Genomic DNA, 12,192 nt, shown 5'->3' with positions numbered 1-12,192 from the left:
TTTCTTGAGTTGAAGACTATATTACATTGCATGCGATGCCTCCAACGTTACGCTAGAACCTTGACATTTTTATTCGGTCTTACTGGCGATAACCTTAAACATTATTGTAATCCAGTGTTGTTATGGGAGACAAAGAGTCTTTTCCTTTAATAATATATGTTTTCAGTCACCATGTTTTAAAGAGTCAGGATCTTCCACTTCATTTCATCTCACAAAAGCCCAAGCCCTTATGAAGCATAAATACAGTCTAAGAAACACATAATCCCAAACATGGCTTTGTCTGCAGAAGCTATCATCTCTATCGTGGGGACTATCATCAACCTCCCAAGTTGTGTCCTAGCGTTCTATCATATGTGTAGGGACAGAAGAAGGACCACCACAGGGACACTCGATGTATGTGGACAATGTGATTGTCATGTTGTTTCTAACGCGAAACTGGTCTGTTCTAACAGATATCGAACAAGGACATAAACTGCCCCGACAAATGACGCATTATTCTGGTTATCATTCCATTTGGAACCAGCATCCAGATTACCCCAGTCCATGGGTTTCGTACATCGTTCCATCTCGCTTTCGAGGTTATGGTCGAGTACAGCGAGGTCCTGCATGGACCCTCTGATAGTGGTAGAGGTGCTTAGTTAAGCTTCAGGTTTCTCCTCAGATCAGTCGAGGCTACAAACGTACGGTCATTGTTTTCTATGGCGTATGTTGGGGTACGTTGGGCTTCCTTATATCGCGATTGTATGGGAAATGGGAAGTTGCTGCTCTTACTTTTGGTTTCCTTGTTATACCGGTTCCTTAATAAGCAGGGTAGTATTAAATTCCAAGGAGATCCTTGAAATATCTTACAAGTACATAATCGAATATGAAGGTATCGCGATCATGGCAATAACTCTGCCACCTTCTATACAGAGCCTAATCCAGCTGGACTTCATCTGAATTATAGGGTAAATGTTTGACCAGACCCATACCCAACCACCTTTGAAGAATCTCTGCTGACTAACCTAAACGGCAGCCCCACTCAGAAATTCTTGGGGTATATAAACTCGCACTTTTCCCGATCTCTTTTACTTTTGCTCCTTAGATCAAAAAGCATTTTTTAATGTTTTCTGAGCCGCCACGACCTTCACCCGACCTCTGGGTCACCTCCCACGGTGTCGCGTTGCCTTTCCCATTGCGGGAAACGCTCAGTAGATTATAACCCTTGGATATAGGAAATTCTCCGTCAGGTCGTTGTTTCGCAACGATGTCTGTAGGCGGTGTAATGCCAAGAAGGGGGGACATTTTATCATCCTGAAAAGGATTTTTAGTAAATTTCGCGCTGCTGATACTAATCAGTGTGATATCGTGTAAACTCGTGCTGCTCATTAGGTGTTTGGCTGATAGATATCAGCTGTAAAATTTCGCGTCGTGAACTTCGCGCTGCTATGGATGCGAGACCTTGTTTCGAGATGCGGCTCTTCGGCCTGCGTCTCGACTTCGTTTCTGCAGACCAATACCTAAGCGAGCTTTGCCTTGTCGTAAGGATTAAGCTGATGAGGCTCAAGACCGTTACTGGATCGTGTTCCTAGCGACCAAGCTAGCGTCCATATCCAAGACACCTTCACAAGTCGCACTGCACCGGCTTCATGTCAAATTCGACTTCTAGACACGTGAATCATGAATTCATTACGTTGTAGGCAAACGCCCTATTGTACAGCGCCGATATCCCCAAAAGCCGCAAAAAATCCTATCACTCATCGTTGGGAGAATCGCCCAAAATTCCATCAACACCCTGACTTCTGTGCTGATCCCTTACAAAGTCTTCGATTTTGTCATCGTGATGCGGCCGCTCTGGTGGTCCTGGTGGCTTGTCTTCCTCCTTGGGTGGGCTTTGACGAGCGGGCAGGATCTTGGCTGCAGCTGGAACATATTCTGTGACTGCAACAAGTCAGTAATTTATCATTCGCAGAGTGTTTGGCAAAGCATACTCTTCTCAATAACAGGATTGGGTTTCTGATTCTCCAGTTCACGGGTGCTGTCAGCAGCCTTGTCAAGCTGCTCCTTGAAGCTCTCGTCTTGGACGTTGTTGTTCTGGCCTGATTCTTGAGAAGCCATTTTTGTTTCGTTTTATGCGGATTGTGTTTCCTGTTGAAGGTTGATGCTCCGATTAAGATCCAGACGAGAGAAGGATGCATGTAAATATTGTGTATCCCTACCCCATTTCCTTGTTCTTCTATCTTTATCCCCGGCATTGGCATACGCAATGGCGCAAATCCTTAATGCACCCCTGTGAAACCTTACATTAGTCCATTCTTTCAGCTTGTCACCCTCTATAAAGTGACGTCAAGTCGCAGCTGGCGGGGTCGTTCCGATAAGGCCCGATAACGATTCAAAAGTCTATCTTATCGGACCGTTCTGAATGGATGGGCTGATGATCACCCAACGATATCACTTTTGTTTGTTCTGCTAAAGAGGTATTTTATCAGGAACAAAACTTGACGCCGTCCCTTTTTTTCTATAGGTGCTATTTTCAACCTCAATTCTGTTGAAAGTACAGCAAAGATGGCGCCAATTCCTATCACTATCGTTACAGGGTTCCTGGGATCAGGTAAAACGACACTGATTCTGAACCTGATCCCTCAACTTCGTGCCCAGAACCCAGACTATAAGCTTGCGCTTCTCAAGAACGAATTCGGCGATCTCGCAGTCGACTCACAACTAGCGGCCAACTCTGCCATTTCGGGTGTCCAGGAACTCCTCAACGGCTGCATCTGCTGTAACCTCGTCGGTCAACTCGGCCCCGCGCTCGAAGAACTAGAAAAGACCGTCACACCCGATCGAATCGTTATTGAAACCAGCGGCTCGGCATTCCCCGCGACCCTCGCTCTCGAAGTCAACCGCCTTGCGCGTGAGTCCGGGAAGTATATCCTCGACGGTGTCATCAGCGTCATTGACGTCGAGAACTGGAAGGGTTATGAGGACACTAGCTACACGGCACGCATCCAAGCGCGCTACACCGATCTCATTGTCTTCAACAAGTGGGAAAATGTCAGCATGCTGAGATACGACGAATGCCTCGACCGAGTTGGCGATCTAGAAGTTGACGTTGCCAAGGTCAAGAGCGACAAGGGCAAAGTGTCGATGGACTTGATCTTTGGTGTGGATGGTGGCTTGGCGAAGGAGTTGACAGAGGTAGATCTTGAAAAGACCAACGGCCACAGCCACGACCACTCCAACGGCACAACAAACGGCCATTCTCACGACCACCAAAGCGAAGTCGAGGTTTTGTCAGTTGTCCTGAAAGCCGATCCTTCAGCACGAGTTTCGACCGCAAAGCTCATCGCCTTCCTCTCCTCCGCCCCCAAAGACGAAGCCTACCGCATCAAGGCCCTTGTCTCACTCTCATCAACGCCCACAAACTCCGATCCCGATATCCCCCCACCAGAGCCAAGCGCCTCCGGTCGATATATCCTCAACTGGGCATTTGGCCGCTGGACGTTCACACCTGTTGCGGAATCACTGCAGGAGCATGACTCGAGCAGCGATGTTACACTACGCATGACAATAATTTTTGCACGATATGAGAGCAACAAGTGGAAGAAGAGAATTGAAGCTGGTGGATTGATAGAATTAGAAGGTGGAGATTCAAGCGGTTTGGCCATTACAAAAATTCTCTAGATTAGAATATAGATTTAAAAGTTGAGATGGATTAGATGTGGGAAGATGTCACGAAGAGACGAAAGAGATGGTTATGAAGCATAGACCCATGATTGGATTGAAAGAACGCTTGTCGCTATTTGACCAGGATATAGAAAAACAAACCCGCTACCTGGCATTTTGAATACATACATGATACAATCTTTTACACGCAATCTCTTATAAGGCTCTATATCCACCCGGGACCTGGATTGACAGGACTCGGAACAAAATTCGCACCAGGCGCCGGTCCATTAGTGACTTTGTCGTCGTTGAAGTTTTGCTCATCAAAGTAATAATCCGCCCAGTCTTCTTCATAGACATCAGCCTCAGGAGTCATGGATTTGATCATCCATGGATCATCGAATGCGGGACTATCATCTGCCTTGGCCCTTGATTCAACCTCTTCCTGGAAGCGCTTGAACACTTCAGGCGTCGAGAGGGCTGACATTGGGGTCGGAGGAACTGAAGGACCCGTCGCCACTGTCTTGACGGTCTCAGCTGGACTGCTGCAATGCGATGTTGGCGAAGCCGGCGGTGACAGCGAATTCGCTTCGGGATCAGAGGTGAGAGAAGCGGAGGGGCGATGAAGCTTGGCGATACCGTCGAGAGACTGAGGAATCAGAGGAGGTGGACGGTTGTACTTCTTGATAGTTGGCTTGTGATGAAGTCGAGAGAAGTTGGGACTGATTTCGACCGGCGTGGCTGTGATGGCGTCATTCTCACAGCTTGAACAAGTCCCAGACGTCTCAGCGATTCCATTATGACACACCCGACACATTGGGTCCGAAACACTGTCTTGTCGAACATGGACTTGTGTAGAAGGTGCGTGAACGGGATGGGAGTTAAGGGCATCTGCCGTTGGCTTGGAAGGCCGTCGCACAACGACTGTATGAGCAGACTGCTTGCGCTTCTGAGAATCTTGCGATGATCGACGAATAGCGACCATTTGAACTGATTGTTTTCGTCTGGGCCATCCTGAAGCCGAAGCATCGCTTGGTCGTGGTGATGAGATTGGTGAGACGCCAGGTGTAGCGTGGTTGTCTACTCGTTCGAGTTTGATGGTCTTGGCTTCGCTGATGACCGCAGAAGGCGAAGGTTCTCTTGCAATCTTTAAATCATCAACAACTAAGAGGCTTTTTCGAATGTCCACAGAAGGTTCGGGAACTTGCAGTGAATCTTGTGGTGTTGCTGTTGCTGTAGACCCAATGGTGTCGACCTTTTCTAACGGACATGGCTCCTCTTCAGCGGGTGTAAGTGGTCCAAAGGCAGATCGGAACTGTCCATTAAACGGTCCAAAAGTTAATCGCAACGGCTGCTGTGCTCGAGGCTGCTTAATCTGTGGTTGAATTGCCCGAGGTTGTTCTGTTGGTGGTTGCGGTTGTGGCTGTACTATTCGAGGTAACTCATGTTGAGGCGGTCTCAATGCTGGAAGCTCTTCTTGCGTCGGTTCTCGCACAGGAGATAATTGTTTCTGATGTTGAATTTCATGTCGTCGATGTATTTGCTCCACGAAAGAAGCTTTTCTCATATTAATAAGAGACTTTTTACACTCTTCGTCGCTGGGAATATCGGCCTCAGTGATCCTCCTCGCAGGTCGGTCCGGATAGTGCAACATGGTGAAATCTTTACTGGTTGAGGAGGTTGTTTTTGCCACAGACTCGGAAGCTCTTCTAAAGCCCCGAAAACTCAGGTTCCGGGGCGAGAGCTGGTCCCGCCAGCTGCTCATCTTATCGTCGTTGCTGGAAGTCCAAGAAGGCATCGTGAAGTGGTTGGGCTTGGGGAAGAAGAGTAGAGTAGCCTGACTCGGAGCACGATGTCTCACAGGTCAGGAAAGAGAATTTCCCAGAAAACCTGATTTCAGCAGAATGGATATCCCAGCCCCAGCCTCCGTTATAAGGAAATGTCTTTGGGGTCCCCTTTTTTGACAGAGCTGAGTGGTGTCAGGCTGTTTGACTGGAATGTAAGTGAGTGATAGACGGGAGGGGTCTTGGGTCTTTCAAGACAAGCCCCCCCTCGGAGGATATCTTCAGTGGGTATAGAGCTCTGGGGAACAGAGCGGAACTGAACTGAACTGAACTTGGAAGACGGAATAGAGTTTCTCGTGGTAAAGAGAAATGCAAACCTTGTTAGATAGTCTAGTTACCTCTAGCATGCGCCTCTTCTTACCTATGGCGGCTCGGAGGTACCGATGACAACAGGTAGTGTCATTGTGCGGGGGCAACTCAACCTTTTGGCTTCTGCAGTAACTAAATAGGACACTTTAAGGCGTCAAGGTGGTGTCAGGCACACGGCACAGGGACGGGAAAGGTACGGCTTGGTACAAAGACGAGAGTTTGTCTCCCAAGAATGCAGTTTGGGTAACACCAAAAGTGCTCCAATCTAAGAGCACCAACCGTTCTACAGGGATAGGCCGCAAGAGAGCCCGAGCATAAAGACACAAGCACACAATGAAAGCTGAAAATAAATTTCCCTCTCATGATTCTTTCTCAGTGACGACTGACAGAGACTGAGACTGAGAGGTGACATACAGCCACATGGCCCATGATTCATGGTCGCAAGCCACCAAAAAAACGCCTATCCACTACCCGACATATCCAGAACCTCAGAGACCATTCCAGTCAATCTTGCCCCTGATATTCAAAACCTCGTGCAAGAATTCATGAAAACTATATCGACAGAATGGTTCAGCTGTTAGTTCCGACTGTCTTGTCCCGTTCCTCGGTTCCTGTGCCTGACATGGTCTTTGCAAGGCTGTTCCTGGCTAGTAATCTTTGCCATCCTTTGTTGGTCATGACTCGGCTTACGCCATCTTTTAGAGACTTTGTCGTCAAGTGTGGTAATATTTCCCTCAGTAGCCTCAATTAGGCCCTCTACATGGGTCATCCATGCTAGCTGTCAATCATGGAGATATTGCGGCTTTGTAATTGATTCATTGTTTGATTAAGCGATCGACTATAGGTTGACAGTTACTGTCATATTGTTGCTAAGAACCAACAGCGTTGGTGGCAGCTCATTGCAGAGAACTTCGACATCAGAGAGATACTGTACAGTAGAAGCTTCATCCAAGCAAGTGCCCTCCGAAGGAATTGGCAGCGTGCTGAGAAGAACAGCAGTCTCCTTGGAATGCTGACGCATCAATTCGTTCACAATGAGATGCTGCGCTCTGCTTGGAAGCTCGTTGAAAGAGAGCTCCAATCCCTGCGGTGTGTAACCCGAATTTTGACCTTCCTCCTCTAAATGTGAACTTAATCTGTATCTTTCAAGCATTTCTGGAATTTGGTCATAAGATTCGCCCCCTCCTTGTGTAGATCCTCGAGAATTCCGCCGTGAATGGAATCGAGAATGATGCGTTGAGTATGGCTCGCAGTCAGACTGTTCCGCGAAACTGACTTTTCTGCTCTCCTCGCCGGCTAACACTTGACCGCTAGGCCGGGATCTATTCGGGAATTTTCCTAGCGACGATTGCCGCGAATAACTCGGTCGATACGGTCCGGCCTTGGGAGTCTCAGATTCGGTACTAGAGGGCGGCGCAAAGCTTATCGTGGACCCCTCTGCTTCCGAGGCCACGATCTTTGTTTCCGGGACTGGGCGGCTGGAGAACTTCACGGCCGAGGACTGCCTGGAAAGATTGGGTCTTCCTGGTGTTGACGCGCCGCTGCGATACGGGCGTACAGTGTCTTCTCGCGTAGGGCTTGGGGGGCGCACACGACTGAAGGCTGTAGAAGGTCCTAACGAGTCTCGCGAGACAAGAGGGGGAAACTCTGCCGGGGCAGAGTCTGTGCTGCCTCCATGTCGTCGTTCGTTCGTCTGTGTTGCTGACGATTCTGGTGCAACTTGAGAGGCTGATGCTGATGCCGACTGTGATGTTTGGACTCCACCAACACCAACGCCAACTCCCTTGACTGTCGCAGACGATGACATTGTACCGTACGATGTACTTGTCCCGACCGCGTCCCCAACTGTGTCAGACTTGGGCCTTCGGCCAAAGCTTTCCCAAAAGTCACCACGTACTCTACCATCCTCATCATGAGAATCTCCACCCCCCAACAATGGCTGACGAGCTGCATCACTCGGGCCGATGTTTCTTTCGTCAATCGACTCATGGTCTAGTGTAGAACTGTACCCCATTTCCTCGTCATCAAGAAGTTCTGCTTGCGAGTCTTCTGCCTCGTCATCCTCGTTATCCGTTTCATCTAATGCACCGTCTGGGAGATGGTGTGTGTGAATTCCCATACTAACCCCCATCTTTGAAAGCATCCGAATAGCCGGCCGTCTTGGTAATTCGGGAACATCCGTCGTGCTAGCACGTCGACGATCGTATATCTCCTCATGAGGGTTATACAAACCGGGCCTCCCAGATATCGTATCATATATGTGCTCCAGCTGATCCAGCTCCTGAGTAGAAGTCATGTTGTCTGATCGGCCTCGGAACATCTGAACATCATCCCACCACTCTTCGTTACGGAGTGTATCGTTGACGACAATTTCCCAATCGATGTCGTTACCTATTCCATTGACGATGAGATCGTAAGTATTTAGACTGCCTGATGCCAAGCAAAATACTTTGACCTCTGCGTCAATTCTCAATTTCTCAAGAAGTGCCAGAACTCGAGCATGCTCTTCATTGACCTCACTCTCGTATTCCACAAACACCATGACCCGAAGGGTATAAACATGTTTCCAGAGTTGCACACTGTGAAGAATATGCCCGAGCTGCAAAATGAGGGTGTCTACAAATATTAGCTTGTGCCGTCTTCACAAGAGATTCACCTTACATGTATCAAAGTTGGTGGTCAGTAAACTCTTTCCGTCAGAAGTAACCTCGGCCGACATCTGGATAGGCCACAGGTCGATGTACTTTTTGGTGTTGGTTCCGTCCTTTCTTGGTGTCTCAAGTGATTCAAAGCCACACCCCACTGCAATGTTAAGTCTATATCGCAACGCAAGGTCCTCTAGTATAGTCAGATACTCTTTTGGAGACATCATATTCTCGGTACGAATAACGTCTGTTGGTAGGATGCCCTCCATGAGCCTTGCTGACGTGTCACCCCGTCGCCTCCGAGGCCTTTCGGGAGCTTTGCCATTTGACCTAGGGGGCCGTCGCATTTGACTGGACAAAGATACGGGAACATCAGGTACGCGTAGCTTCGGGTTTGATTTTCGCAGTTCCTCCATGTTGTAAAATCCAAGCACAGCAATGTTGGGACGCATGCCACCAAGGCCGGCTGATAGTATCAGATTGCGGATGCCCCAAGTGATAGTGGGGGACATTGTTAGCTGCACAAAAGCCTTGATCTTGGAGAACTCATTGATGTATTTTGTCCAAGCATGTTGTTGAAGCCGAGCTTCATGAACCCCTGAGTTGAAGTCGTCGGTCACGATGACATGACCAAGAATGTAAAGCGACCCCTTTTTGAGTGAGTTACAAAATTGGATCAACCTGGTCTGTCTGCGAGGGTTGTTGATAAGTAATATGATATGCGGTCTCCAGAATTTGATGTGTTCTGGTCTCAGGCGTAGCAAATACTTCCTTACTTGATGATAGATCAAGTTTTGGCTGACATCGCCCCAGTGCTTAGGAGGGCTGAGGTAATGAATGAGGAGGAATAGCAACACAAGCACTGTGATAGCAATAGCAGCATAAGTCTCATCGATGAAGAACATAGCAAAGCCTGACAAGATGCCGGCAAGGAAAGCAGTTTGCCAGGTGAAGAACTTGAAGCTTGGCCTGAAGTTAGGGGCTGACCCGACTTTGAGAAGGAAGCAAGCTAAATTCATGACGAAGAAAGTCATCTGATATCCCATAGAGATAAAGGTAGCGATCTGGTTGAGATCAGCGAACAGCGCCAGTTGTGCAATGACATAAGTCAGAAGCAAAGCGTAAATCGGTTCGTCACCATGTTTCGTGCCCTTGCTGAAGAAGCCGAGGCCTGGAAGAAGCTTATCCCTTGCAAAAGCTTGGAACAGCTTGGAGGCACCGATCAGGCCCATAAGAGCAGAGAAGAAGGTGACTGCACATTCACCAGCGAGGATGACAGGTTGGGAGAGGTTGACGAGAGGGATGACATTGTCGTTGGCCAGGAAAGATGAGTGAGTTGTGCTCGCAGCCAGTGAAAGAATTACGACAAAGTAGATGATAAAGGTTGTCAACATTGCCCAGAGCGTTCCGTGAGGGATCGATCTGCTTGGGTCTTTTAGGTCTCCAGACATGGATGCACCTGCGAAGATTCCTGAGGTAGCACTGTCTCATTGTCAGTACGAGCTTGTTATACACACACAGGTTGACATTAGGGCCGTACGGAAAGAGAATGCCAAACAGATCACGAAACGTTTCGAGGCCTTTGAATTGGGGGCCGCTGTGAGGAAGGAAATTGTCGGTCAGGGTATCAAGACTAGGTCCGGTGAAATGAATCCCGAGATCCCTATCATGGAAGGGAGCCTTGAAGACAGCAGAGACCGGGATGCTGACAATGGCCAAGCTCAGGATGGCAAGCAGAGCATTGGAGGCTCTCGAAAAAGTTGCAGATCCTAGGAAACAAAGACCAGTACAAAGCAACAGGGCAGCTGTTTGGAGGCCATAGCCAGTCCAGTAACCTGAGGGGAAAGCCGCACCGAGATTTAGTCTAACACAGTCAATAAGACCAACAACGTTCATGCTTGCATTGAGAACTTGAGCAAGATAGAAGAGGATTCCGATGGAACCACCAAACTCGGGTCCCAGAGACCGTGAGATAAGATAGTATGCACCACCGCCCTTGACTTCGCCATTGGATGCGATAGCTGATAGAGAAAGCGTTGTCAATAAGTCAATGGAGTAAGCTGTAACTAGAAGTCCTGGAGTCTTTGTTAATATTTATGAAAGCCCTCATATGCGAAAAACCTACCGAGGATGCCCACGAAGCCGATTTTTCCAATAATTTGACCGAATCGCAAAAACATGAGAATACTCATGATATTGAGAAAAACAGGGATGTAGACACCCGAGATGCTGCCCAACTTGTTGTGCCGTGGCTCCATGGTGACTGATACCGATCCTCGTCCGCCATGAGACTCGGTTATGCTATTTCGTTGTCGTTCTCCCCCATTGTCAACTCCCTTGATATCTGACTGTTGAGGTGTTGTCATGGTGCAGTCCAGAGAGCAAGTCGGGCATTCAGTCAGTCAGCCAGACGAGGGGTCAGTAGTAGCGAGCACTGGCCCACATGAGCAAGTATAAGACGGTGAAGAACCGCGGTGGAACAAAGCACAGAAGAATGAGGCCTTTGAAAGAGGGGAGAGGCCTGAGAAATAATGATGTTATGGTGTATTCTATTGTTCAAGGACCACTTAGCAATTGGGTAATCGGTCGTCAATCCTATGCTTGCCAAGAAAATTCCAAGCTGAAGCCTCCCGCGTGTTGCACATTGGGTGTGGTTAGTGTGGTGGTGGGTGGATAATACAAGGGCAGTTATTCGGCAATCCGGGCAAAAACGTCCATGTTAGTTTGGAGATCATCGCCAATCAAGGACGCCACAATAGCCTCAAGGGAGGCATTCTTGGGCCTCCATCGTAGTTACAGCAGGAAAGGTATGGAAGTTTGGAGGAACTAGACGGGTCAGCAGGGGACTACGGTGCTAATGTTGGTGTTTGAGGTGGTTTCAAGGGTCCACGGGTGCTGGACATTCCCCGCTAAAACCTCCATTTCAGCGGTTAGAGGCCAGTAGAATCCAGTAGTGTTGCTTAGAGCTATCTCTCCAGAGCTCAAGATATCACAGTGATAGTCGTCTTTATGACTCTGTCTGTGGGGAAGTCGGATCATGTGCAAGAGCTGGCCCAGGGGAGGCAAGAAAACTCGAGACTTTGATCCTAAGTGACCAAATCAACTTTTCAAAAAACCTCCTAAGCTTATGATAACTTACCAAAGCCTTTTTATCACTTAGGGTCAAGGTCCCAAGTTTTCTTGCTCCTGGAAGCTGGCGTGACTTGTTATGCTAGAGCTCATAGTGAACCACAAGGTGCAGCTTCACATCGCGATAGGCGCTGTAGGTGCTACCAAATGACGTAGGCCATGCCGAAGGAAATCCACTCTGAAATTCAAGCTTCTGTCGGTGCTTCTGTTGCCGAGGTTTTGAATGCTACCTATGTTCGTCGTATGGCCAGAGAGAAAGACGAGACCTGATGTTAGTAAAACACAAAAACCAAGACGAGAGATCGAGATCTCTGATGTGAGATATAGAAATATCTATTCACATGTCGACATGCGCCTCATTCATCTGACTCGACTCAGAAGGGTCGTGACGCCCCCACTGAGCGTGACAGCATAAACGTGCCCGCTTCATCGCACCAAGTGACGGGTAATGTACATCGATTATCGTTGTGGGGCCGCACAGCCAAGATTGAATAGATTCGTGTAATAGGGTTGATATAATTCAAGGTTATGGTTCAGTGTTTTCATAGGCGTGGCTTCACTATAGATACTCTGAACAGAGAACAACTGGTATCGAAGTTGGTGATAGTGATGAGCATATTGTG

The 12,192-nt window shown here is 48.3% G+C and overlaps 5 protein-coding genes across 5 annotated transcripts; 2 read left to right on the top strand and 3 right to left on the bottom strand.

The window, feature by feature from the left end:
* The first annotated feature begins 278 nt into the window (after positions 1 to 278).
* FOBCDRAFT_215661 (uncharacterized protein) lies at positions 279 to 794 on the top strand. The gene has a single exon (XM_059609414.1). The coding sequence runs from the start codon at positions 392 to 394 to the stop codon at positions 617 to 619; it is 228 nt and encodes a 75-aa protein (XP_059466797.1). The 5' UTR covers positions 279 to 391; the 3' UTR covers positions 620 to 794.
* Positions 795 to 1,732: 938 nt separating this feature from the next.
* Positions 1,733 to 2,097, bottom strand: FOBCDRAFT_269673 (uncharacterized protein; the record flags this gene model as incomplete). The annotated part of the gene is made up of 2 exons (XM_031174213.2): positions 1,733 to 1,920; positions 1,971 to 2,097. 2 exons carry the CDS (start codon positions 2,095 to 2,097, stop codon positions 1,733 to 1,735), a joined length of 315 nt encoding a protein of 104 aa, XP_031050998.2.
* Positions 2,098 to 2,465: 368 nt separating this feature from the next.
* On the top strand, positions 2,466 to 3,838 carry FOBCDRAFT_17265 (CobW/HypB/UreG, nucleotide-binding domain-containing protein). The gene has a single exon (XM_054703430.2). The coding sequence runs from the start codon at positions 2,545 to 2,547 to the stop codon at positions 3,658 to 3,660; it is 1,116 nt and encodes a 371-aa protein (XP_054559405.1). The 5' UTR covers positions 2,466 to 2,544; the 3' UTR covers positions 3,661 to 3,838.
* On the bottom strand, positions 3,765 to 5,872 carry FOBCDRAFT_17262 (uncharacterized protein). The gene has a single exon (XM_054703429.2). The coding sequence runs from the start codon at positions 5,438 to 5,440 to the stop codon at positions 3,869 to 3,871; it is 1,572 nt and encodes a 523-aa protein (XP_054559404.1). The 5' UTR covers positions 5,441 to 5,872; the 3' UTR covers positions 3,765 to 3,868.
* A 761-nt stretch (positions 5,873 to 6,633) lies between these two features.
* FOBCDRAFT_288783 (amino acid permease-domain-containing protein) lies at positions 6,634 to 10,806 on the bottom strand (the record flags this gene model as incomplete). The annotated part of the gene is made up of 4 exons (XM_059611730.1): positions 6,634 to 8,411; positions 8,457 to 9,922; positions 9,960 to 10,506; positions 10,566 to 10,806. 4 exons carry the CDS (start codon positions 10,804 to 10,806, stop codon positions 6,634 to 6,636), a joined length of 4,032 nt encoding a protein of 1,343 aa, XP_059464203.1.
* Positions 10,807 to 12,192: the final 1,386 nt, after the last annotated feature.

Source organism: Fusarium oxysporum, chromosome II (assembly GCF_013085055.1).
Source record: "Fusarium oxysporum Fo47 chromosome II, complete sequence".
NCBI classification, from domain to species: Eukaryota; Fungi; Ascomycota; class Sordariomycetes; order Hypocreales; family Nectriaceae; genus Fusarium; species Fusarium oxysporum.
This window is presented reverse-complemented; position numbering and strand designations above follow the sequence as displayed.

Bases quoted from the DNA above. Each gene is read 5' to 3' on its own strand.
- FOBCDRAFT_17262 (XM_054703429.2), bottom strand. From the start codon at position 5,440: ATGCCTTCTTGGACTTCCAGCAACGACGATAAGATGAGCAGCTGGCGG.
- FOBCDRAFT_215661 (XM_059609414.1), top strand. From the start codon at position 392: ATGTATGTGGACAATGTGATTGTCATGTTGTTTCTAACGCGAAACTGG.
- FOBCDRAFT_17265 (XM_054703430.2), top strand. From the start codon at position 2,545: ATGGCGCCAATTCCTATCACTATCGTTACAGGGTTCCTGGGATCAGGT.